This window comes from Stegostoma tigrinum, chromosome 1, assembly GCF_030684315.1.
Source record: "Stegostoma tigrinum isolate sSteTig4 chromosome 1, sSteTig4.hap1, whole genome shotgun sequence".
NCBI lineage: Eukaryota > Metazoa > Chordata > Chondrichthyes > Orectolobiformes > Stegostomatidae > Stegostoma > Stegostoma tigrinum.
Genome location: NC_081354.1, coordinates 188385793 through 188409049, shown reverse-complemented (window position 1 = coordinate 188409049; position 23257 = coordinate 188385793). Strand labels below are relative to the sequence as shown.

The following is a 23257-nucleotide window of genomic DNA, read 5'->3' as shown; positions in this document are numbered from 1 at the left end:
ATTGAGGCTCTGGTCAAGAAAAAGAAGGAAGCAATGTCATATATAAACAACAGGGATCGAGTAAATCCCTAGAAGAGTATAAGGGCAGTAAAGTATACTTGAGGGAAATCAGGAGGATGAAAAGAGGACATGAAATAGCTTTGGCAAAGAAGTTAAGGAGAAACTAAAGGGATTCTACAGATACATTAAGGACATGAGTAACTAGGGAAAGAATAGGACCCCTTTAAAGACCAGCAAGGCTGCCCACATGTGGATATACTAAATGACTCTTTTGCATCAGTATTTACTGTGGAGAAGGATGTGGAAAAAAGACAACTTGGGGAAATAAACAGCAACATATTGAAAAATGACTGTATTACAGAGGAGGTAGTGCTGGACATCTTAAAACGCACACAGATGGATAAATACCTGGGACCTGATCAGGTGCGATCCTAGAACTCCGGGAAGGTAGGGAAATGATTGCTGCGTCCCTTGCTAAGGTATTTGTGTCATTGATAGCCACAGGTGAGGTTGGCTAATGTGTTGCCACTGTTTAAGAAAGATGGTAAAGAAAAGCTAGGGAACTACAGACAGTGAGCTTGACATTGGTGGTGTGCATGTTGTTGAAGGGGATTCTGAGGGACAGGATTTACATGTATTTGGAAAAGCAAGGTTAGGTCATGGCATACAGAGAGAACTAGCCATTTGGATACAGAACTGGCACAAAGGTAGAAGGCAGAGCATGGTGGTGGAGTATTGCTTTTCAGGCTGGAGGCCTGTGATCAGTGGCGTGCCACAAGGATCAATGCTGGGTCCACTGCTTTCATCCTTTTTAGAAATTATTTGGATGTGAACATTTAACTATACAAAAGCCTGGTTCGGCCACATCTGGAGTATTGTGTCCAGTTGTGGAAGCATTGGAAAAGGTGCAGAGGAGATTTACCAGGATGTTTCCTGGAATGGAGGGAAGGTTTTATGAGGAAAAGTTGAGAGTGCGAGGGCTTTTCTCTTTAGAATGATGAAGGATGAGAAGGGACTTGATAGAGATGTACGAAATGATCAGTTATAGATCGAGTGGACGTCACTCGAGGGGACATAGTTTTAAAGTGAGTGGAGGTAGATATAGGGGTGACGTCAGAGGTAGGTTCTTTACTCAGAGTGGTAGGGCGTCGAATGCATTGCCAGAGAGGATAGTGAGTCAGCCTCATTAGGGGCATTTAAGTGGCTATTGGATAGGCATATGGATGATAGTATAAAGGTAGCTAGCAGTGGTGGTTAGATAGACCTTAGGTTTCAGGTGAAAGTTTGGCACAACATCGTAAGCCGAAGGGCCTGTACTGTTCTATGTTCTACAGGAGGTATGGTTAGTAAGTTTGCAGATGACACCAAAACTGCAGTGGACAGTGCAGGAGGTTACCTCAGAATACAATGGGTTCAGATGGCCAAGGAGTGGCAGATGGGCTTTAATTTAGATAAATGTGAGATGCTGCATTCCGAACTTTGTATGCTGTTAAGAAGAGACAGACTGATCTCAAAGATTCTGACCCAGCTACAGACTGATTGCAGTTCCCATGCCTCATTCAGAATTCAACAACAACATAGGTAGAAATGAACCAAGGATTTGTGCAGTGATTCAAAGGAACTTTTTAAAAATTGATTTCTTCATGGAGTGAAGCATTTATTGCCCATTCCTACATTAATTGTCAAGGAAGAGAGTAGCTAAAATAAACATCCCGAAAGTAAAAGCCTTCAAGTTATCATCAACATCTATAACACCGACACCAAAGTGGCTGCAAGTGATATGACCATTTTAGCTTAGATATATTTTTATTTACATTCGAGTAGTCTTCACAGTAAGGAGGACGTTTCTAGGACCAGGCACGGCTCACTGCCAGGACACCTTCCTTCCCAAAACGTGGTTTGTGATCTTCTACACGGAAAACAAAAATGGAGGAGAGGAGTGTTACACAATGCACAAACCTTTCCCCAAGACTGAGCTCCTAACATACATCAGGGTTTCTCAAACTTTTAACATCAGTCTGAGCGACCGTACAGAGAGGGCCGGTCTCTCACTCTCTGTACAGGCACCAGAGTACCAAGTCACCATCTCGCTCACGCAGTGTTGAATAATGATGTATTCAAACCCCTCATGCAAAGTACATTGCATGCCCTTGTCACCTTCAGTGCCTCCTCCACATGTTGCTCAATACAGAGGAGTACTGAGTCATCAGCCGAGGGAGGACGGTACATGGTAAACAGCAGGAGGTTTCCTCACCCATGTTTAACCTGAGATTTCATAGTGTCCAGAGTCAATGTTGAGGATTCCCAGGACACCTCTCTCCCAGCTGTATCCCACTGTGCTGCCCCTCTGCTGGGTCTGTCCTGGCAGTGGGACAGACATATCCAGGGTGGTGACGGTGGTGTCTAGGACATTGTAAGGTGTGATTCTGTGAGTATGACTATGTCAGGCTGTTGTTTGACTAGTCTGTGAGACAGCTCTCCCAATGTTGGTATGGGGGACATGACCAGATCAACAGGAATGGTTCTGCTGTGGGTGTTTCCGGTGCCTGGGGCACTGCCAGATATTGTGCTCCTGAGATGCTGCTTGGCCTGCTGTGTTCATCCAGCCTCACATTTTATTAGCCAGATATCTGTCGTCTGGTTTCATTTCTCTTTGGATTTAGCAGCTGATAAAATGAAGTGGCTTGCTTGGCCATTTGAGACAGCAGTTAAATGTCACCCACCTCTGTTGACCAGACCAGGTGAGGATGGCAGACTTCTTTCCCTAAAGGCCATCAGTGAGGCAGATGGGATTTTACATTTGATTATAATTTCATGGTCACCTTTAGAGTTTTAATTCCAGACCCTTTCACATTCCAACCCTCTGCTGTGGTGGGTTTCAGACCCAGGTCTCCAGATTATTAATCCAGCAACAGTATGCATACTCCCAAAAGCCTCCACCTCACTCTCTCACACACACAGACGGGTAGACAGACACCGACATGCACACATGTGCATATCCATTCCCAGCACAGCTCATTCAGTGCAGGGCTCAGCAATGACCATGGGTAGGAATCCTTACCCATCTCTTAGGTATGGAGTAAAACAGCTGTGCATCTCAGGTATCACAACCCTGTGTTTGATGGGCTGTTACCAGGAAGAGGATTACCTGTTTGTACAGTTGAGCCTTCATTCTGTTGGTCTGATACTCTGCCCTGCGTTTCTCCTCTTCTCTTCTCCTGATGACCTCAGGAAGCTGCTCGTATAGACTGCAACACAGGGGAGGAAAAGATGGGGGTGAAATCTGACTATTTCACCTGTGGGGAGGCTCTGAGGTAGGAGTGATAGAGTGAGGTGAAAGATTGCAGCTGAGGGAAGGTCAAGCTGAGATATTGGAGGCAGGAGGAGAGAATGTGAAGGATCAGTTCACTCGCTTAGCAGCAGTGGATACAGGGAATTACTGATGAGCTTGCCTAAAAGAGCTAAAAAGCAAAATTGAACTTCCCTGTGCAATACTGATTTTAGTCCTGTGCCCAGTGTGAGGGCAGAGTCACCACAAGCCAAAGCTTCAGGTTCCCTCCCTGCTGTATTGAACAAGCTTTGGATTTCCCCATTTATTGTAGACATGGTCAGGTTTATGCCTGTCAGTCCCTGAGGGTCAACACAGAGTCTTGGGCTATAGTCATGGTTAGGAGGCCATGGGTCCAGTGCTGGAAAATGGGTTTAGAAGAGTCGGTTGGTTGATTTTGACTGGTGCAGGCTCAATGGCCAAAGAACTGTAGATCTCTCTGAATATGATGGTGTTTTCTGTCAATAGGGACTGTCATTAGGAGTCAGTGGACTGCAATGGGAGTTGACCACAGTGTGGTCAGAATGCAGGTCAGATTGGCTGAGGGTAGCAGACTTCCATCCCTGAAGGGCAGCCATGACCCTAGCTGGGGTTGTAACAATGATCTGCTCAATGGCTTCAGTTGGCATCAGCTGTAGAGAAAGAGCCAGATCTATTGGACTGAATCTCTCTCAATCTGCTGTGGTGGGATTGGAATGGATAATCTGCAGGTTGCAAGACAGTCCTGGGAATTGGGGCTTGAGCGAACGGGGGGGAATATCAGGTCTGTCAAGGATTTGGCACAAACAGAAATACCTCCAACAGCACCATCAGCTAAAAACACACTCACCGCTTGGACCTGTCGAACATCTCCCTCTTTGGGATTTTCTTCTTCAGTAAAATGGCATCAGCTGAGAAGTACAAGATGGAGGGAAATTGGCATTGGGTATAAATAGTTCTGTGCTGAGCCCAGGCAACAGCAACAAAAACCCTAGCCCCTTTCACCATTCGACATAGTCCCAGGTACAACCCAGTGGTCTAATCCACCATTGTGGAGGTTAAAATTCTGTCACATTTGTGTGGGATCCGAGTCACGCCTCATTCAGACAAAATAAAGTTTCATTAATGAACCAGATGGTCAATGACCACAAACCCATCGTCTCTCAACTGATCCCAACCCTTTCTTCATGTCAGATTGTGATGGGAGAACTTGGCTACTGCTCCAGGGACATAAACCACACACAGTGTTGAGTCAGAACGAGAGATGGTTCACACAGCTTGGGAGGGTGGAGGGTGAAGTGCGGGGGGATGCTGTGTGTGTGTGTGCATGTCCACGCATGTGTGTGTGTCCACGTGTCCGTGTGTGTAGAAGCTGACCTGTGCCTCTATCGTGAACTGGGTGTAGAGTCGCACTCACCCAGCGTAGAGCCCTTCCTGCTTCTGCGGCCTCTCTCCTGAGGCAAGTTAAAAAGTTTCTCCCGCTCACTCTGCAGGATACTCTGTATTTTCCTCTCTTCCATCAGTAACTCCAGGCGCCTCACTCGTTGCCGAGAATGGGAGATAAAATCTGGTCTGTTCATGTGTAAAGCCTCCTGTCGACAAAGTAAACCAGACACGAGGCAGTCAGAACAACAGTGGCGTGGGTGTGGGAAGAGATTGTGTGTGTGTGTGCGCGAAAGAGAGAATGAGCAAGCCAGCCGGACCAACAACTGACCTTTCCTGGTCCCAATCCTGATTGGAGGGAGGACTAAGCCAGCTGCCAGGATATTGAGTCCCAGCCAATTCAGCTCCTTGTGGACTCACTCAGTTCAGCCAATTCCAGCTCAGGCTCCCTCAGACTTTCGGAACAAGTCTCTGGTCTGTGTCAGCTCCCCACGCAACCCACTGCCATGTCTCAACTCTCCCCCACCAACCACCAAAACAATGCCCACCCCCATCTGTAAATCACCAAATTCCTCCCCTCCCCATTAATTTCAAAGGTGACAGCTTCGAAACACGAACATCTGCTTGAGGGGCAGTCAGTGTAAACACGGAGAGGCTCATGGAGTGAACTTATCGAGATAGTCAGGACATGGGACTGACAGGTTTCTGGAAGCACAGGAAATGTCGTGAGATTTCACAGCCAGGCTTAAGGGGATGTGAAGTCCTCTCCTGCTCCCATTCCTGAGATAACAGCATTGAAAATATTAACCAATAGGAGTTGCTGTGGACAATCTGGTCCATCATTCCTGTCCTGCCATTCAATAAATCCACACCAATGGAAGATGGAGCACTTTTCATACATATAGACATACAAAAGTAGGAGCAGAAGTTTACATGCTGCATAATGGAGTTTGCAAGTCGACCATTCAGCCCCTCAAGCTTACTCCACCATTCAATAAGATCTGTGTGCATGTTTTGACTTCCACACTCCCATCTAACTCCAATAATGTTTGACTCCCCTTCCCCAACAAGAATCCATCATCATCTCCTTGAAGCAACAAGCAGAACTAAATGTGAATTACAGAAGACGACAAATTAACACCCACCCACCTCAACCCCACATACACTGAGAGGGGTGATATTTCCTACTACTGAGACGGACTTCCAGATAAAGGCAGATGGGAATGTCTCAAACTATTGTATATTAATGTCTGGAGTGAAATTAAGACTGCAACCAGATCAGTCACTATCTGTCTGGCACAACCAGGAGAGAGAATGACCTACTTCTAAGACTGTTCTAAATCATAAACAAACGATTAAATAGAAATTGTCTGATTCTCGGTATATTTGAGCTGCTTTGCCAACAAATAACCGCCAAAAGAGAATCCCCCTCGTCCTCACATACCACCCCACCAACCTCCGGATACAACGCATCATCCTCCGACACTTCCGCCATCTGCAATCCGACACCACCACCAAAGAAATTTTTCCATCCCCATCCCTGTCTGCTTTCCGGAGAGACCACTCTCTCCAGGACTCCCTTGTCCGCTCCACACTGTGCCCCCAGCCCCACCACACCCAGCACCTTCCCCTGCAACCGCAGGAAATGCTACACTTGCCCCCACACCTCCTCCCCAGGCCCCAAAATGACTTTCCTCATCAAGCAAATGTTCATCTGCCAATGTGGTATACTGCATCCACTGTACCCGGTGCGGCTTCCTCTACATTGGGGAAACCAAGCGGAGGCTTGGGGACCGCTTTGCATCCCAAAACCAACCCAGCTCATCCCCACCTCCCTAACGTATTCTTCCTCTCACCCATCCCCCTCCTCCCACCTCAAGCCGCACCCCCATTTCCTTCCTACTAACCTCATCCCGCCCCCTTGACCTGTCCGTCCTCCCCGGACTGACCTATCTCCTCCCTACCTCCCCACCCATACTCTCCTCTCCACCTATCTTCTCCTCTATCCATCTTCGGTCCACCTCCCCCTCTCTCCCTATTTATTTCAGAACCCTCTGCCCATCCCCCTTTTCTGATGAAAGGTCTAGGCCCGAAACATCAGCTTTTGTGCTCCTAAGATGCTGCTTTGGCCTGCTGTGTTCATCCAGCTCCACACTTTGTTATCTCTACTTCCCTAATCCCATGTTATTACTGTGCTCCGGTTTCCTCCCACAGTCCAAAGATGTGCAGGCTAGGTGGATCGGCCATGCTAAATTGCCCGTAGTGTTCAGGGGTGTGTGGGCTATAGGGGGATGGGTCTGGGTGGGATACTGCAAGGGGCGGTGTGCACTAGTTGGGCCGAAGGGCCTGTTTCCACACTGGAGGGAATCTAATCTAATGAAATTCCCTGAGATAGGAAACAATAAGGAAATGTGATTCCCCAGTCTCCAGCAAACACATCCCCATGGCCATTGTTTTACTAAAGAGGTGGCAGTCCAGTGATTATCAGAGCAGTAATCTCCCATCAATGCACTCACATCAAACTGATTCACAGGAACTGTGTGTGAGCCAGCTGTGGCTCTGTTTCAGGACTATTCAGAACAATACCTGTTTCCCTTACTTTTAAGGTGAGGCGGATTAATGGCGAAGGGTTCTTCGCTGCAGGTTTCAGGGTCCAGCCATTTACAGTCTCAGTGGCCCACTGCTGCTGCGATTGCTTCTCACGAAGGGGCTCCCTCCAGGAGCTGGAGGATGGGCACAAATCAAACTGGCTCGGAGGTGGACTGAGACACTGTCCTGGAACATTCTCCTTTCTCGAGCTCCACTTCAGTTCTGCAGCAGGAATGAACCAGGCTACAGTTTGAGAAAATAGACACAGGTTATCAGAGAACAGTTAGCTCACACCCACATTACAGCAGCTTCACAACCCACCCTCAAACCCTAACAACATCTCTACGCGCCCCCCCCGCCCAAAGCCCAACCCCAACACCCCGGCCCCAACATCTAATCATCGCTAAACCCCACCTCCCAGGCCCCGAAACTGAGTGGCCACCGCCTCCCCGCCCCCATGTTCCCACCCCCCCACCACTGTATCCCCACCCACAACATCACACACCCACACCCCGACTTCAAAGACGCTGTGTCGCCACACCATGACCCTCCACCACCAAACCACGACACTTTGTCACTCCCCCTCCAAGACCCTGACCCAGTGTCACCAATCCCCCAGCCCAACTCCTGCCAAATTACCGCTGCGCCGTGCCGCGCCCCCTGCGGCCCACTATTAAATCGGTGCTGCGCCCCCGCGCCCCGATATTAAATCGGCGCTGCGCCCCCATGCGGCCCACTATTAAATTGGCGCTGTGCCCCCATGCGTTCTGACAAAAAGGGTAAATAGGGTGGTTAATGGACTTTAAATTAGTAAGTGGGGGGGGAAGGGAGAAGTGAGTGTAGAGGGAGTATAACAATTAATGGAAGGCAAAGCAGCAAGTTAGCAGGTGACAAGGAAGCTTCAACTCGATTGAAACTGAAGAAAAAAGTTCAAGGGAAGAACTCAAGTGCTGTCAGTAATGGAGGTGATAGGACCCAAAAGGTGCAAAAACTGGCATAAGGGCACTTCATCTGAGAGCTCGGAGCATTCGAAACAAGGTGGGTGAATTGACGGTACAAATCATGGGGAACGGATATGATTTAGTGGCCATTACAGGGACATGGTTACAGGATGGTAATAACTGGGAGTTAAGTATCCAGGGGTATCAAACTGTTGGGAAGGACAGACAGGAAGATAAGGGAGGTGGTGTCGCTCTGATTTTTAACAATGATATCAGGGCAGTAGTGAGAGATGATATAGATTCGACTGAACAAAGCATTGAATCCATTTGGGTGGAAATTCAGAATAGCAGGGAGAAGAAGTCACTGATAGGTGTGGTCTCTCGGCCACCAAATAATGACATTGTGGTGGTGTGGGCAATAAACATAGAAATAGCTAATGCATGTAAAAATGGTGCAGCAATTATCATGGGGGATTTAATCTACATATCGACTGGGCAATCCAGGTCGGTCATGGCAGCCTTGAGGAGAGGTTCATAGAATGAATCCGCGATAATTTCCTTGAACAATATGTTATGGAACCTATGAGGGAGCAAGCGACCCTAGAAGTAGACAAAAAGCAGGTAACCACCGGCCAGAGATAGTAGGAACATTTCTGAAGAAGGGTCTCGGCCCGAAACATCAGCTTTCCTGCTCGGCCTGCTGTGTTCATCCAACTCCACTGCTAACTCTCGGCCAGTCAGCTCAACTTCAGTAGTGGGGAAAATGCTTGAATCTATCATTAAGGAAGCAATAGCAACACATCTGGATATAAATTATCCCATTGGGAACACACAGCATGGGTTCATGAAGGGTAGGTCATGTTTAACTAATTTGGTGGAATTCTTTGAGGACATTACTTGCATGGTGGACAATGGGGAACCCGTGGATGTGGTGTATCTGGATTTCCAGAAGGCGTTTGACAAGGTGCCAGACCAAAGGCTGCTAAATAAGATAAAGTTGCATGGTATTACAGGTAATGCATTGGCATGGATAGGGGATTCGTTGACCAGTAGAAAGCAAAGAGTAGGGGTAAATGGGTGTTTTTCTGGTTGGCGGTCAGTGGCTAGTGGTGTGCCTCACGGATCAGTGTTGGGACCGCAATTGTTTACAGTTTACATAGATGATTTGGAGTTGGGGACTAAGTGTGGTGTGTCAAAATTTGCAGATGACATTAAGGTGAGTGGTAGAGCAAAGTGTGCAGGAGACACTGAAAGGCTGCAGAGTGATATAGATAGTCTAAGTGAGTGGGCAAAGGTCTGGCAGATGGAGCACGATGTCGATAAGTGTGAGGTCATCCATTTTGGGAGGAATAACAGCAAAATGGACTATGTTTTAAATGGTAAAAAATTGCAGCGTGCTGCTGTGCAGAGGGACTTGGGTGTCCTTGTGCATGAATCGCTGAAGGTTCGATTGCAGGTGCAGCAGGTAATTAAAAAGGCAAATGGAATTGTGTCTGCCATTGCGAGAGGGATGGCGTTTAAAAACAGGGAGGCTATGCTGCAGCTGTATAGGGTCCTGGTGAGGCCACACCTGGAGTACTGTGTGCAGTTTTGTCTCCTGACTTGAGAAGGGATATACTAGCACTGGAGGGGGTGCAGAGGAGATTCTCACGGTTGATTCCAGAGTTGAGAGGGTTGGATTATGAGGAGAGACTGAGTAGACTGGGATTATACTCATTGGAATTCAGAAGAATGAGGAGAGATCTTATAGAAACATGTAAGATTATGAAGGTAATAGAGAAGGTGGAGGCAGGGAGGTTGTTTCCACTAGCAGGTGAGACTAGAGGGCATCGCAACAAAATAAAGGGAAGCAGATGTAGGACTGAGGTCAGGAGGAACTTCTTCACCCAAAGGGTTGTGAATCTGTGGAATTCCCTCCCCAGTGAAGCAGTTGAAGCTTCCTCGCTGCATGTTTTTAAGGCAAGTCTAGATAAATTTTTGAACAGTAAAGGAATTAAGGATTATGGTGAATGGGCAGGTAAGTGGAGCTGAGTCTCAAAAAGATCAGCCACGATCTTATTAAATGGCAGGGGCAGGCTCGAGGGGCTGGGTGGCCTACTCCTGCTCCTAGTTCTTATGTTATGATTGTTCACCTGGTCCAGCTGATGTCCTGCGTGCTTTTCCAGGTTTCCTTTCAGTGTGAGAGCTGCTCTTCTTCCTGTCCCTGGCACTGGAGGAGCAGCGGGCAGTGGGACAGACCGAGTGGTGACGGTGACTGCCCGCTGTAGCTGGTCGAAGCAGAGTTGGGTTTGAATCTGGCGAAGGATAGGTCACGCCTACATCATGAGTCTGTCTTCCCGTCATGCTTGGATCACCCTCCGGAGATTCTAACACAAGATACACAGCATGTTTGTTACAAACAAAGAGAATGGGGATGGGAGTAAGGGTCTGTCTGTAATTACCAGGGTTGTCTCTACTCCCCTTCTTGAACAGGGGAACCACATTTGCTGTCCTCCAGTCGTCTGGCACTATTCCTGTAGACAATGACGAGTTAAAGGTCAATGCCAAAAGCTCGGCAATCTCCTCCCTGGCTTCCCAGAGGATCCGAGGATAAATCCCATCCGGCCCAGGGGACTTATCTATCTTCACCCTCTGAGCGATTTCTAATACCTCTTCCTTGTGATGTTGGAAAAGGTTATAAGGGATAGGATTTATAATCATCCAGAAAAGAATAAATTGATTATGGATAGTCAGCACGGTTTTGTGAAGGGAAGATCGTGCCTCACAAACCTTATTGAGTTCTTTGAGAAGGTGACCAAACAGGTAGATGAGAGTAAACCGGTTGATGTGGTGTATATGGATTTCAGCAAGGCGTTCGATAAGGTTCCCCACAGTAGGCTATTGTACAAAATGCGGAGGAATGGAATTGTGGGAGATATAGCAGTTTGGATCGGAAATTGGCTTGCTGAAAGAAGACAGAGGGTGGTAGTTGGTGGGAAATGTTCATCCTGGAGACCAGTTACTAGTGGTGTACTGCAAGGGTCGGTGTTGGGTCCACTGCTGTTTGTCATTTTTATAAATGACCTGGATGAGGGCGTAGAAGGATGGGTTAGTAAATTTGCAGACGACACTAAGGTCGGTGGAATTGTGGATAGTGACGAAGGATGCTGTAGGTTGCAGAGAGACATAGATAAGCTGCAGAGCTGGGCTGAGAGGTGGCAAATGGAGTTTAATGCAGACAAGTGTGAGGTGATGCACTTTGGTAGGAGTAACCAGAAGGCAAAGTACAGGGCTAATGGTAAGATTCTCAGTAGTGTAGATGAGCAGAGAGATCTCGGTGTCCATGTGCACAGATCCTTGAAAGTTGCCATCCAGATTGACAGGGCTGTTAAGAAGGCATACAGTGTTTTAGCTTTTATTAATAGAGAGATCGAGTTCCGGAACCAAGAGGTTATGGTGAAGCTGTACAAAACTCTGGTGCGGCCGCAGTTGGAGTATTGCGTACAGTTCTGGTCACCGCATTATAAGAAGGATGTGGAAGCTTTGGGAAGGGTGCAGAGGAGATTTACTAGGATGTTGCCTGGTATGGAGGGAAGGTCTTACGAGGAAAGGCGGAGGGACTTGAGGCTGTTTTCGTTAGAGAGAAGAAGGTTGAGAGGTGACTTAATTGAAACATATAAAATAATCAGAGGGTCAGATAGGGTGGATAGGGAGAGCCTTTTTCCTAGGATGGTGACGGCGAGCACAAGGGGGCATAGCTTTAAATTGAGGGGTAAAAGATATAGGACAGATGTCAGAGGTAGTTTCTTTACTCAGGGAGTAGTAAGGGAATGGAACGCTTTGCCTGCAACGGTAGTAGATTCGCCAACTTTAGGTGCATTTAAGTCATCATTGGATAAGCATATGGACGTATATGGAATAGTGTAGGTTAGATGGGCTTGAGATCGGTATGACAGGTCGGCACGACATCGAGGGCCGAAGGGCCTGTACTGTGCTGTAATGTAATGTTCTATGTTTATTACAACTGTGATCTAGCAGCAAATTGAATGAAATGGCCCATGTTATACTCCACCTCTTTGTTGCGTTCATGTGTCCACCTGACATTCCCAATAAGCTGGACAATTTCAACAGACCTGGATTAAATTTGCCAACTTTGTCAAAGTCATTACTGTCGGCTGCAAAGAGCTGAAACCCAGTTCTGATCCTCACAGAACTACTCAGTTATAGCCTCACAACTTGTTAGTGTCCTGATTATTACTTCCTCTTCATTCTTTCCGTCCTCTACCCTGTTAATAAACCATCCTTAAATATAGACTTCTTCTCAGGTATCAATCTTTTGTGTTTGTCCAAATCAAATGCCTTTTGGTCATTAAGTTTGGCACAGAGAATAATACAGCACGGAAACAGACCTTTTGGTCCATCCAGTCCATGCCAACCATGTTTCCAAACTCAACTAGTCCCACTTGCCTGCATTTGGCCCATATCTCTCCAAACCTTTCCTATTCATGTACTTACCTAAATGTCTCTTAAACGTTGTAACTGTGCCTGCATCCACCCCTTCAGCTGGACGTTCATTCCGCACATGAACCACTCTCCGTGTAAAAAGAAAGTTGCATCTCACGTCCTTTTTTAAAATTGTTCTCCACTCCCCTTAAAAATATCCCCCTAGCCCTGAAATCGCCCACCCTAGGGAGAAGACACCTTCCTTCAACTTGTCTATACCCCTCATGATTTTATAAACCTCTAAGACCACCCCTCAACCTCCTACATTCCACTGAAAAAAATTCCCAGCTTATCCAGCCATTTGTGTACTTGCTTAACAACTTAGACCCTTAACAGTAAATTAGCTTGTTCAGCTAAAATCACATTGTAGTCTAATCAGACAAAGTCAATTTTCTAACTATTATTAAGAATTTAATAGATTCCAGTTTTCTCCCCAGCAGGTTCCATATACCAGAAAATGTAACCGAGTCTTCTACCATGGAGTCAAGTAAAATATTTCACTGCTCCTGCCATTTCTCCATAACTTGTCCTAACTTTCCCTCCAATGGACCAATGCTTGACTACTCTCTTCCTTTACAATCTAGGAATAGGCAATATATGCTTGCTCAGCTCGTAACACCCATAATCCATGAAGAAACAAATTTTACTAAAAAGTTCTTAATTGCCCTAGAGAGTAGTGAAGAGTCAACCAGATTGCTGTGGGTCTGGAGTCACATGTAGGCCAGACCAGGTGAGGATGGCAGTTTCCTTCCCTAAAGGACCTTAGTGAACCAGATGGGTTTTTCCAACAATCAACAATGGATTCATGGTCATCATTAGACTCTTTGTTCCAGATTTTTGTTTTATTGAATTCAAATTTCACCATCTGCAGGATTTGAACATAGGTCCCCAGAAAAGTACCTGGGTCTCTGGCCCCAATGATAATGCCACTGGGTCACTGTCTCCCCCAGTTTGTCCTCAGGTCAGCATCAGCCATGAATCAATGTTGGTGGAGTGAGAAGATCGCAGGTCCAGGTCCCACTCCAGAAACCTGAGCACACAGTGCACTGAGGGTGCATTACTCAGTTGGAGGCACTGCTTCTCAGGCGAAGCTTTAATCAAGGGCCCTATCTGACCCCTCAAGTGACAATTCCTTATCATCACATGAAAAGAACTAACTGGTCATCATTTAACTTTGTTTTGGGGTCATGCTCTGTACATTATGATGGTGACTACTTCTTGAAATAAAGTACCTGACCGATTGCGAAGCTCTTTACGACGTTCAGAATCCATGAAACATTGTACAAACCTGGAAGTGTTTTCTTTCTGAGCTGAGGGCTCAAAGTCTTCTAAACGAGGCTTCTAAACAAATCACACTGCTCTCACAACAACCAGCCAACTTTCTGCAAGGCCCTTACCTGTCTGCACCCCCTGGTTGACCAGCCTGGTGCACTTCTTGTTGATGAGTTTGCTAGAAGGTCCTCGAGACAGTGGGGCAGAGGGGCTGTCAGCAGACAAAGCATCTGACATGCTTGTGGATACCTGTGGACAAAAACACAGGGGATATGGCTGAGCAATCTGCTCCCTCTGCTGATGTGGGGCTCCAACCGACTGACGAGGTAGAGTGAGTAAAATCAGGGAGGAATGGGCTGGCTCCCTCCCACTTCCATACCCAGGGGACAACTGATTCCAGCGGAGCTGAGAGTGAAGACAGTGACAGAATGAGCAAGGCAGCACGTCATTGTTGGATTGAAGATGATGCAGAATAGAATTCAAGTGAACTGGGCGGATAGATTAACAGGAATAAAAGCAAGTAAGCAGTGGCAGACAATGAAGGAGTTAATTCATGGCTCAGCAAAAATATATCCCACAGCAAGGAGGAAATATTCTAAGAGAGGGATAAACCAACCTTGGCTAACCCAGGAAGTTAAGGTAACTATTAAGTAGAAGTAGAAAGGACAACTAAAAAGATAATAAACACAGAGGATAATTAATTCCAAGAGCAAACTAGCAAGGAATATTAAAAAGTGACAATAACAGCTTCTTTAAATATAGAAGAGAGAAGTCAAAGTGAACATAGCCCCTTTTAAAATGAATCTGGGGAGAGAGTTGTAGGGAACAGGGAAATGGCAGAGGAATTTAATGGATATTTTGCATCACTCTTTACTTCAAGCATTCAATTAATAAAGATATGGGGAGGAGTTAAGTACCATCATGTCACTAAAGTAATATTAGACAAGCTAATGTGCTAAAGACTAATAAGTCTCCTGATGGCCTGCATCCTACAATGTCAAAAGAGGAGCTACAGAGATAATGGATGCATTGGCTGTAATTTTCCAAAGATCCTTGGATTCTGGAGAAATACCAGAGGATTGGAAACTGCTAATGTGACACTCCTATTCAAACAGGAAGGGGGGCAAAAAGTGTGTAACGTTGGCCGATCAATCTAACATTTAATGTTTGAAAAGTATTATCAATGAAGTAATAGTATAACGTTTGAATAATCATAATCTAACCAAGCACAGTCAGCACAGCTTCATGAAAGAGAAATCGTACCTGACTATGAGAGTTTTCTGAGGAAGTCTCAACCAGTAGCTGTGTCGTCTCTGGACTTCCAGAAAGTGTTCAACAAGGTTAAGTCATAAAACCTGTGGTTTTGAAGGTAGTATATCGGCAGGGAGACAGAACTGGCTCATAGGCAGAAAACTGAGTGGGGATAAGGGGATCTTTTTCAGCTTGGTGACCTGTGACCAGTGTGGTTCCACAGGGATCAGTCCTGGGACCTCAACTGTTATATACCTTACTGACTTGGAGGAAGTGAATGTACTGTATCCAGGTTTGAAGGCAGCACAAAAATAGATGGAAAGGCATCTTGGAGAAAGATACAATTTAGAGAGAGATACATAGAAGATAGGACCAGGAGGCCGCCATTTGGCCCTTCAAACCTGCTCCTAGGTTATAGGTTAAGTGAGTGAGCAAAATGTTGGAAAATTTAGAAATATAACTTGAACAAAAAAAAGCTGCAGAAAGTTGCAATACAAAGGGACACAGAGGTATTTGTGTACAAAACACAGAAAAGCTAGCACACAGGTGCAGCAGGTAATCAGGAAGGGCTAAGGGAATGTTGGCCCTTATTTCAAAGCAGTTGGAGTATAAAAGTAGGAAAGTCTAACTGCGACTGTACAAGGTGCTGGTGAGACCACATCTGGTGTATTGTCAGCAGTTTGTGTCCCCTTATCTAAGGAAGGATATTATTTCATTGGAGGCAGTTCAGAGAAGGTTTACCGCGATGATCCCCAGTATAGGGGGGTATCTTATGAGCGAAGGTTAAACAGGTTGGGACTCTACTCATGGATTTATGCCTGCAAAGAAGTGCTGGAATAATTCAACTGGTCCGGCATCCACGGACAAAAAACCAGCTTCCATGGGACAGTCTGGGACCAGAGGGCTTGGTTCGGAATATAGGGGCACCAATTTAACTCGGAGATGAGGAGGTATTTCTTCTTTCAATGGGTTGAGAATCTTTGGGACTCCTTGCCACAGAGAGCTGTGGGGGCACAGCCCGTGCATAAATTTAAGGCTGTGATAGATTCTCGATCAGTCAAGGAATAAGGGGTCATGGGGAAAGGGAAGGAAAGTGGATGTGAGGAATTTCAGATCAGCCATAATCCAATTGAGTAGTGCAGCAGGCTCAAGGGGCTGAAGGGCCTACTCCTGTTCTAATTTCTTACAGATTAGGGAGGGAGCAAAGACACAAAGCACCCGGATGGTGCTCTATTCTACAAAGTCAGAGCTCAGCAGAATAAGCAGCTTTCCGATAGGGAGAGAGAGGAGTCACTTAATCAGGGAGAGACTGAGGCACTGTGAACAAAGATATTCATAGAATTCATAGGATCCCTAGTGCGGAAGGTCGTCATCCAGCCCATCAAATCCACACCAACCCTCCGAACAGCACTTCACCCAGACCCATCCTCTCTACCCTATTCTTGCATTTCCCATGTCTAATCCACCCACCTACACATCCCTGGGCACTATGGACAATTTAGCATGGCCAATCCACTTAACCTGCACTTTTGGACTGTGGGAGGAAACCGGAACACCCGGAGGAAATTGCACAGACACGGGGAGAACGTGCAAACTCCACACAGACAGTCGCCCGAGGCTGGAATTGAACCCGGGTTCCTGGTGCTGTGAGGTAGCAGTGCGAACCACTGAGCCACTGTGCCGCCCTATCATTCTGTAGTTGACTAATCAGAAAGCAATCCAGGGTGGCTCAAACATTGGCTTTCCTCTCAAGTGGGCAGGAATTTAAAGTGACACTTCAGCACTCTCAATCTTCATTCTAACTCTATCTGGAATAACCAAGTGCCATTTTCTCCATTGCACCTAAATAAGGTAGTCGACAGAGTATAGAACAGAATCATCATAATGAGTTGGGGTCATTGGTTTAAATTGTGAGCAGAGGTTGCAGAGGCTAAGACTGTATATCTTTGAGAATCAAACATTACAGGACTGTGTCGTATAGGGAGCATTTCCCCAAAAACTCTGCTGAGGCTGGAGTCAGTTGGAAGCTACAAGCTTGATCGTGATTGATTACTGGGCACAGGAGTTATTAAACACCATGGACCAAGTAACATCACTAGCGAAGAAACTGATAGCCTGGACAGCCTCCTTCGACATGCTTTCAAAAGGCATCACCAGACCTGCTTAACATAGCAGGAATGGCCATCTCAGCTTTCAATATGTTATGACCATCAATTTTTGTTTTGTAGCCCCGTATCAATCCTCAAACTAATCCCATTCTCACCCCTACAGCCTGTATTAATCCCAAACCAATCCCACTGCCCCACTCTCTCCCCATAGCCCTGTATCAATCCCAAACTAATCCCACTGTCCCACTCTCTCCCCATAGCCCTGTATCAATCCCAAACTAATCCCACTGCCCCACTTTCTCCCCCTATAGCCCTGTATCAATCCCCAAACCAATCCCACTGCCCCACTCTCTCCCCATAGCCCTGTATCAATCCCAAACTAATCCCACTGTCCCACTCACTCCCCTAGCCCCGTATCAATCCCCAGACTCATCCCATTCTCGCCCCTACAGCCTGTATTAATCCCAAACCAATCCCAGTGCCCCACTCTCTCCCCATAGCCCTGTATCAATCCCAAACTAATCCCACTGCCCCGCTCTCTCCCCATAGCCCTGTACCATTCCCAAACTAATCCCACTGCCCCACTCTCTCCCCATAGCCCTGTATCACTCCCCAAGCTAATCCCACTGCCCCGCTCTCTCCCCATAACCCTGTATCAATCCCCAAACTAATTTCACTGCTCCACTCTCTCCCCACAGCCCTGTATCAATCCCCAAACTAATTCCACTGCTCCACTCTCTCCCCATTGCCCTGTATCAATCCCAAACTAATCCCACTGCCCCGCTGTCTGCACAGCCCCATTTGGTACGATGTCAAAATGTTCATTTGAAAAGAAAATGGGTCAAATGGCCTCCTCCCACGGTTGAACACTTCTGTGAAGTTACAAATGAGCATCAATGGAAGACATCAACCCACTGCCTTACTCACATGCTGGTCAACTGGAACACTTCGACACCTGCTCTCTGCCCTCCTCAGTTTCCCTCTCCTCTGAGTCGAACTCTCTTTCTGTCTCTCAATTGTGCCATATAAGCGGGAGAGAGGCTGGACTGTGACACGGTCAGGCCCAAAGGCCCTGATCAAACGGTCCGTGTCAATGGTCGAGACAGTGCTTCCGGTCTCGGTCTCGGTCTGTGTCTGAGGCTCAGTCTCAGCAGGAACTGCAGTATCTGACTCTGTTGCGGATGCAGCAGCCAAGCTGCCACCCTGCAGACCCCCACACTGTCGATGGTCCAGGATCTTCTTGATGCGTTCAGTGGAGATCTCCTCCAGGGAGTCAGGCCTGTCAGCCTGTGTGGGGGGAAGGGAACACGCAGCAAGATCGGACAGATCCCTGGCTGGGTTCTCCCAGTCAGTGTGTCTCCTCACACTCTCTCCCATTCTGCACCGCCCAGGCCTCCCCTCAGCACTGAGGACTGAGTGGCGTATTGGATTTTTTAGCATCCGGGCTAGCTCATCCAAACGCTCCAGCAGGGACAACTCACTGGCGCTGCTTGATGCCAGGCTCTTATACTGTTCGTGCCTCTCCTTAAACTTCTGCCACAGTTCATCCAGGCTGCTGTACTTTGCTGCCTGTCGGGCACTGGGCTGACCCTGGGGTCCCTCTGCTCGGCGGCTTACATGATCAGCCACATTACCGCCTTGGCAAAGCTGACTCTGAGAGTTATCCTGCCAGGGTCCCCTGACAGCCACCTCTGTCCATTCCTCACACGGGGGGGCAGGATGCCTCCAGTCATCCTCCCGATTTCCCTGGGCTGGACGGACGGTTGGATATAATCGAGAGCCCCTGCTGCTCAATTCCCGCTGCGACGTTCGCCGCCTTGTCTCAGGGTAACGTAGGGAGTGTCTGGTCCGGGACTCCAGGGAGTTTCTGAGGTTGTGCTGGAGGGGACCACTGTTGGAAATGTCACCATCGCCTGCATCTTGCAATAACATTCTCGAAGGTAAATCTGCTGCACCAGGGATGAGGGAGCTCTGGCATCGCCGAATACCTGCAGTGACAGCACACGGAGGCACAGTAAAAGCCAACTGGCCCACACACATTTGAGTCTTATCCTAACTTGCACCAAATCTATGTCATCCTCGCCGCTCACTAAATGATATCAAGCAATTCTCCGATACCAGAATACTCTCTCCACAGCTTCAGCCCTCCCTTACCACTTTAATCTTCACCAACCCCACCTCCCACCAAGATTGGAAACTGAGGAATAGGAGTAGGCCATTCAGCCCCTCAAGTCTGCCCCACTATTCAATGTGAACATGGCTGATTGAAGTTTTCAATGTCTTTTACTCACCTCTGTACACCACTTGTCATCAGATATCTGTCTGAAACATACTCAGAAGACTGTGTTTCCACAGCCCTCAGGTTCACAAACTTGTGAGTAAAATAATTCCTTCTTGTCTCAGACCTAAATGGCATAACCGAGATTTTTAAATTGTTTCCCCTGGATCAAGATTCCTCAACCAGGAGGAACATCTTATCCGCATTTATCCTGTTTGTGTATTTTTTAAGTTTCAACGAGATCACTTCTCCCTCTCAAGGACAGTCCTGCCATTCTGGTGAACAAGTCTGGTGAACCTTGTTGCCCTCCTTCTCTGGCAATATCTTCGCCCAGATAAGGAGACCAAACCTGCACACAGTATTCCAGGTGCAGTCTAACCAAACTCCTATGCAATTAATGCAAGACTTCTCTATTCCTGTACTCGAATCCTCTTGTGATAACAGTTAACATTTCATTGGCCTTCCTAACACCTGCATGTGATGATGGTGACAGATACTTCAGTATATGTGGACATGATAAATGTATGACAAGTGAACTATAGTGTGGATAAATATGAGGTTATTCACTTTGGGAGCAAAAACAAGAAGGCAGATCACCTGAATAGCACTGGATTTGCAAAGAGGGAGGTGCAACAGGACCTGGGACGTCCTTGTACATCAGTTGTTGAGACATACAGTTTATCTTCTTCACTGCCTACTACACCTGTATGTTGGCCTTCACAGCAAGAGGATTCGATGACTGGGGAAACAGAACCAGAGGTCACATTCTAAGAATTGAGGTAGCCCATTTAGGACTGGGAGGAGAAGAAATTTCTTCAGCCTGAGATCGGTGAGCCAGCGGAATTCATCACCACAGAAAGCAAGTTGAGGCAGAAGCATTGATTTTTTTTTTAAATGAGTTAGATACAGTTCTTTGGGATCAAAGGACGTAGGGAAAAAGCAGGAACAGGATACTGAGCTGGGTGATCAGTCACCATCTTATCCTCACAGTGACATTCTGAAGAGGGGTCACGGGACGTGGCACATGAATTCTACTTTCTTTCCGCAGATGGTGCCAGACCCGCTGCAATTTTTTTAAAAAGGCATTAGGGGCATTTATGCAGCTATTAGCTTGGCATATGGATGATGGTATAAGGGAGCAGTGGAGGTTAGATAGACGAGAGATCACGGGAACTGCAGATGCTGGAGAATCCGAGATAACAAAGCGTGGGGCTGGATGAACACAGCAGGTCAAGCAGCTTCTCAGGAGCACAAAAGCTGACGTTTTGGGCCTAGACCCTCTGATGAAGGGTCGAGGCCTGAAACGTCAGCTTTTGTGCTCCTAAGATGCTGCTTAGCCTGCTGTGTTCATCCAGCTCCACACTTTGTTATGGAGGTTAGATAGACCTTAGGTTTCAGCTAAAAGTTTGACACAACATCGTGGGCAAAGGGCCTGCACTGTTCTATGTCCTATACACCTACTAAGGCCATCCTTTATCAACAACAAAAACAAAATTGCTGAAAAAGCTCAGCAGGTCTAGTAGCATCTGTGAAGGAAGAAACAGAGTTAACATTTTGCATCCGATAACCCTTCCTCAGAACTTTGTTTTGTTCCTGATTTACAGCATCCTGAGTTCTTTTGGTTTTTATTAAGCCCATCCTTTATAATAGATTGTAACATTTTCCCTAATACTGATGTCAGGCTAACAGTTCAGTAGTTCCCCAGTTTCACTCTCATTCTCTATTTTAATAGTAGGGTGACATTTTCAACTTTCCAGGCCGCAGGATTATTACGAAGATTGGAGGAGCTGTGGACAGCATGGAGGGCTTTTATAGGTTGCAACAGGACATCGAGTCCACTCCGCCATTTAATCATGGACGATGGGCGTTTCAACGCCACTTCCCAAGATGCTGCCTGGACTGGAGGGCAGGTCTTATGAGAAAGGCTGAGTGAGGTAGGGCTTTCTTCATTGGAGCAAAGGAAGACAAGAGGTGACTTGATAGAGGTGCACAAGATGATAAGAAGCATAGATAGAGTGGATAGCCACAGACTTTATCCCAGGCCAGAAATGACTATTACGAGGGGGCATAATTTTAAGGTGGTTGGAGGAAGATGTCAGAGGTAGGTTCTTCACACAGGAAGTGGTGGGTGTGTGGAATGCGCTGCTGGGAGTAGTAGTGGAGTCTGATACTTTAGACACTTTTAGGCAACTCCTGGAAAGGCACAAATGTAGGGTATGCAAGGTAGATTTATCTTCGTAGGATAATAGGTCGGCACAACATCGTGGGCCAAAAGGCCTGTACTGTGCTGTACTGTTCTATGTTCTATTACAGAATTTATACAGTTTTGGAAGAGATCACCTGTGCATCGAGTACCTCCTTCAACACGATGTGACAAAAATCACCCTGGGGATTTATCAACTTTCAGCCCCCTTAAGTTCTCCAGTTCTTACTAACACTAATTTCCTTCAATTCTTCCATATCCCAAGTCACTTAGACCTCCAGTGCTGGAAGATTTCTTGCATCTTCCACAGTAGCCATCTTGCTTCTCTGCCATTTCCTCATTATCAATTCTCATGACTCTACTTTCAATGGACCCTACATTCATTATAAAATGTTTCCTTTATAAAGCTACAGAAGCTTGTATTGTCAATTTTTATCCTTTTTATTAGATTACATTCATATTCTATTCTCCTTTAAGTCATCTGTTTCTTGGCCCTCCTTTATTGTATTCCATAAACAGCCATATCCTCAGGATTATTACAATTTCTGCTCATTTCCTGGCCATTTTTTTTTAACCTGATACAATCCTGAACTTCCTTTTTAAACACCCTGCTTTAGAATGGCCTAACTTTCAAACATAATGTTAAATTCTATTATATTACAGTCACTCATTCCTAAAGGTTCTTTTACAACAAGATTGTTAATTAGCCTGTTTTAATTACTAAATCTAAAATAGCCTGCACTCGAACTGCTGTCTCAATACGCTGTTTCAGAAGACCATCCCAGAGACCCCACAGGAGCTCACCCTCTGTTGCTTTAGAACTCAGCTAGTTTACCCAGTCTATATGCAGATTGAAGATCCCCATGATAACTGTGCTGCCCACGCTAAAGACTTCTCTCATTTCCTGATTAATACCATGTCCCACGCTACCACTAATGTTTGGCTACAATTGTTTATTGGCCAATGTCTGCTACTTCTGGTGGTACAGAGATACTACACATTATTCTTCAAATCCAAGACTCTTCCCTTTTGTTAAAAAAAATTCATTCACGAGACATGGATAGTGCTGGCTAGGCCAGTATTTATTGCCTATCCCTAATGGCCCAGAAAGCAGTTTAGAATCGACCACATTGCTACGAGTCTGAAGTCATATGCAGGCTATACCAAGAACAGGTGTGAACTAAATGGGTTTTCCTGACTACTGGTAACGGATTCCATCTCACACAGCCCCCCACCCCACCTCTAACCAAGTATAGTACTAGTTTAAACCCTCCCAAGTGACACTAGCAAACCTCCAAGCAAAGATATTGGTGTCTGTCTAGTTTAGGTACAACTCATCCTTACTGAACAAGTTCCACCTGCCTCAAAAGACATCCCAATGATGCACAAAGCTGAAGCTCTCTCTCCTGTACCAGCTCTTGAACCACATATTTAACTAAACTA

At 46.4% G+C, this 23257-nt stretch overlaps 1 protein-coding gene across 2 annotated transcripts in view; it reads right to left on the bottom strand.

The window, feature by feature from the left end:
• Positions 1-1668: 1668 nt before the first annotated feature.
• The window catches only part of alms1 (ALMS1 centrosome and basal body associated protein), a 64775-nt gene continuing 43186 nt past the window's right edge, over positions 1669-23257 (bottom strand). For both annotated transcript variants that reach the window (XM_048543489.2, XM_048543498.2), the window contains 8 exons: positions 18261-19321; positions 14100-14223; positions 10353-10586; positions 7290-7522; positions 4725-4899; positions 4158-4218; positions 3149-3248; positions 1669-1909 (listed from right to left, as the gene is read on the bottom strand). In XM_048543489.2, coding sequence (XP_048399446.2) covers positions 1865-1909; positions 3149-3248; positions 4158-4218; positions 4725-4899; positions 7290-7522; positions 10353-10586; positions 14100-14223; positions 18261-19321 — 2033 coding nt within the window. In that variant the 3' untranslated portion in view covers positions 1669-1864. The remainder of the gene's footprint in view (positions 1910-3148; positions 3249-4157; positions 4219-4724; positions 4900-7289; positions 7523-10352; positions 10587-14099; positions 14224-18260; positions 19322-23257) is intronic.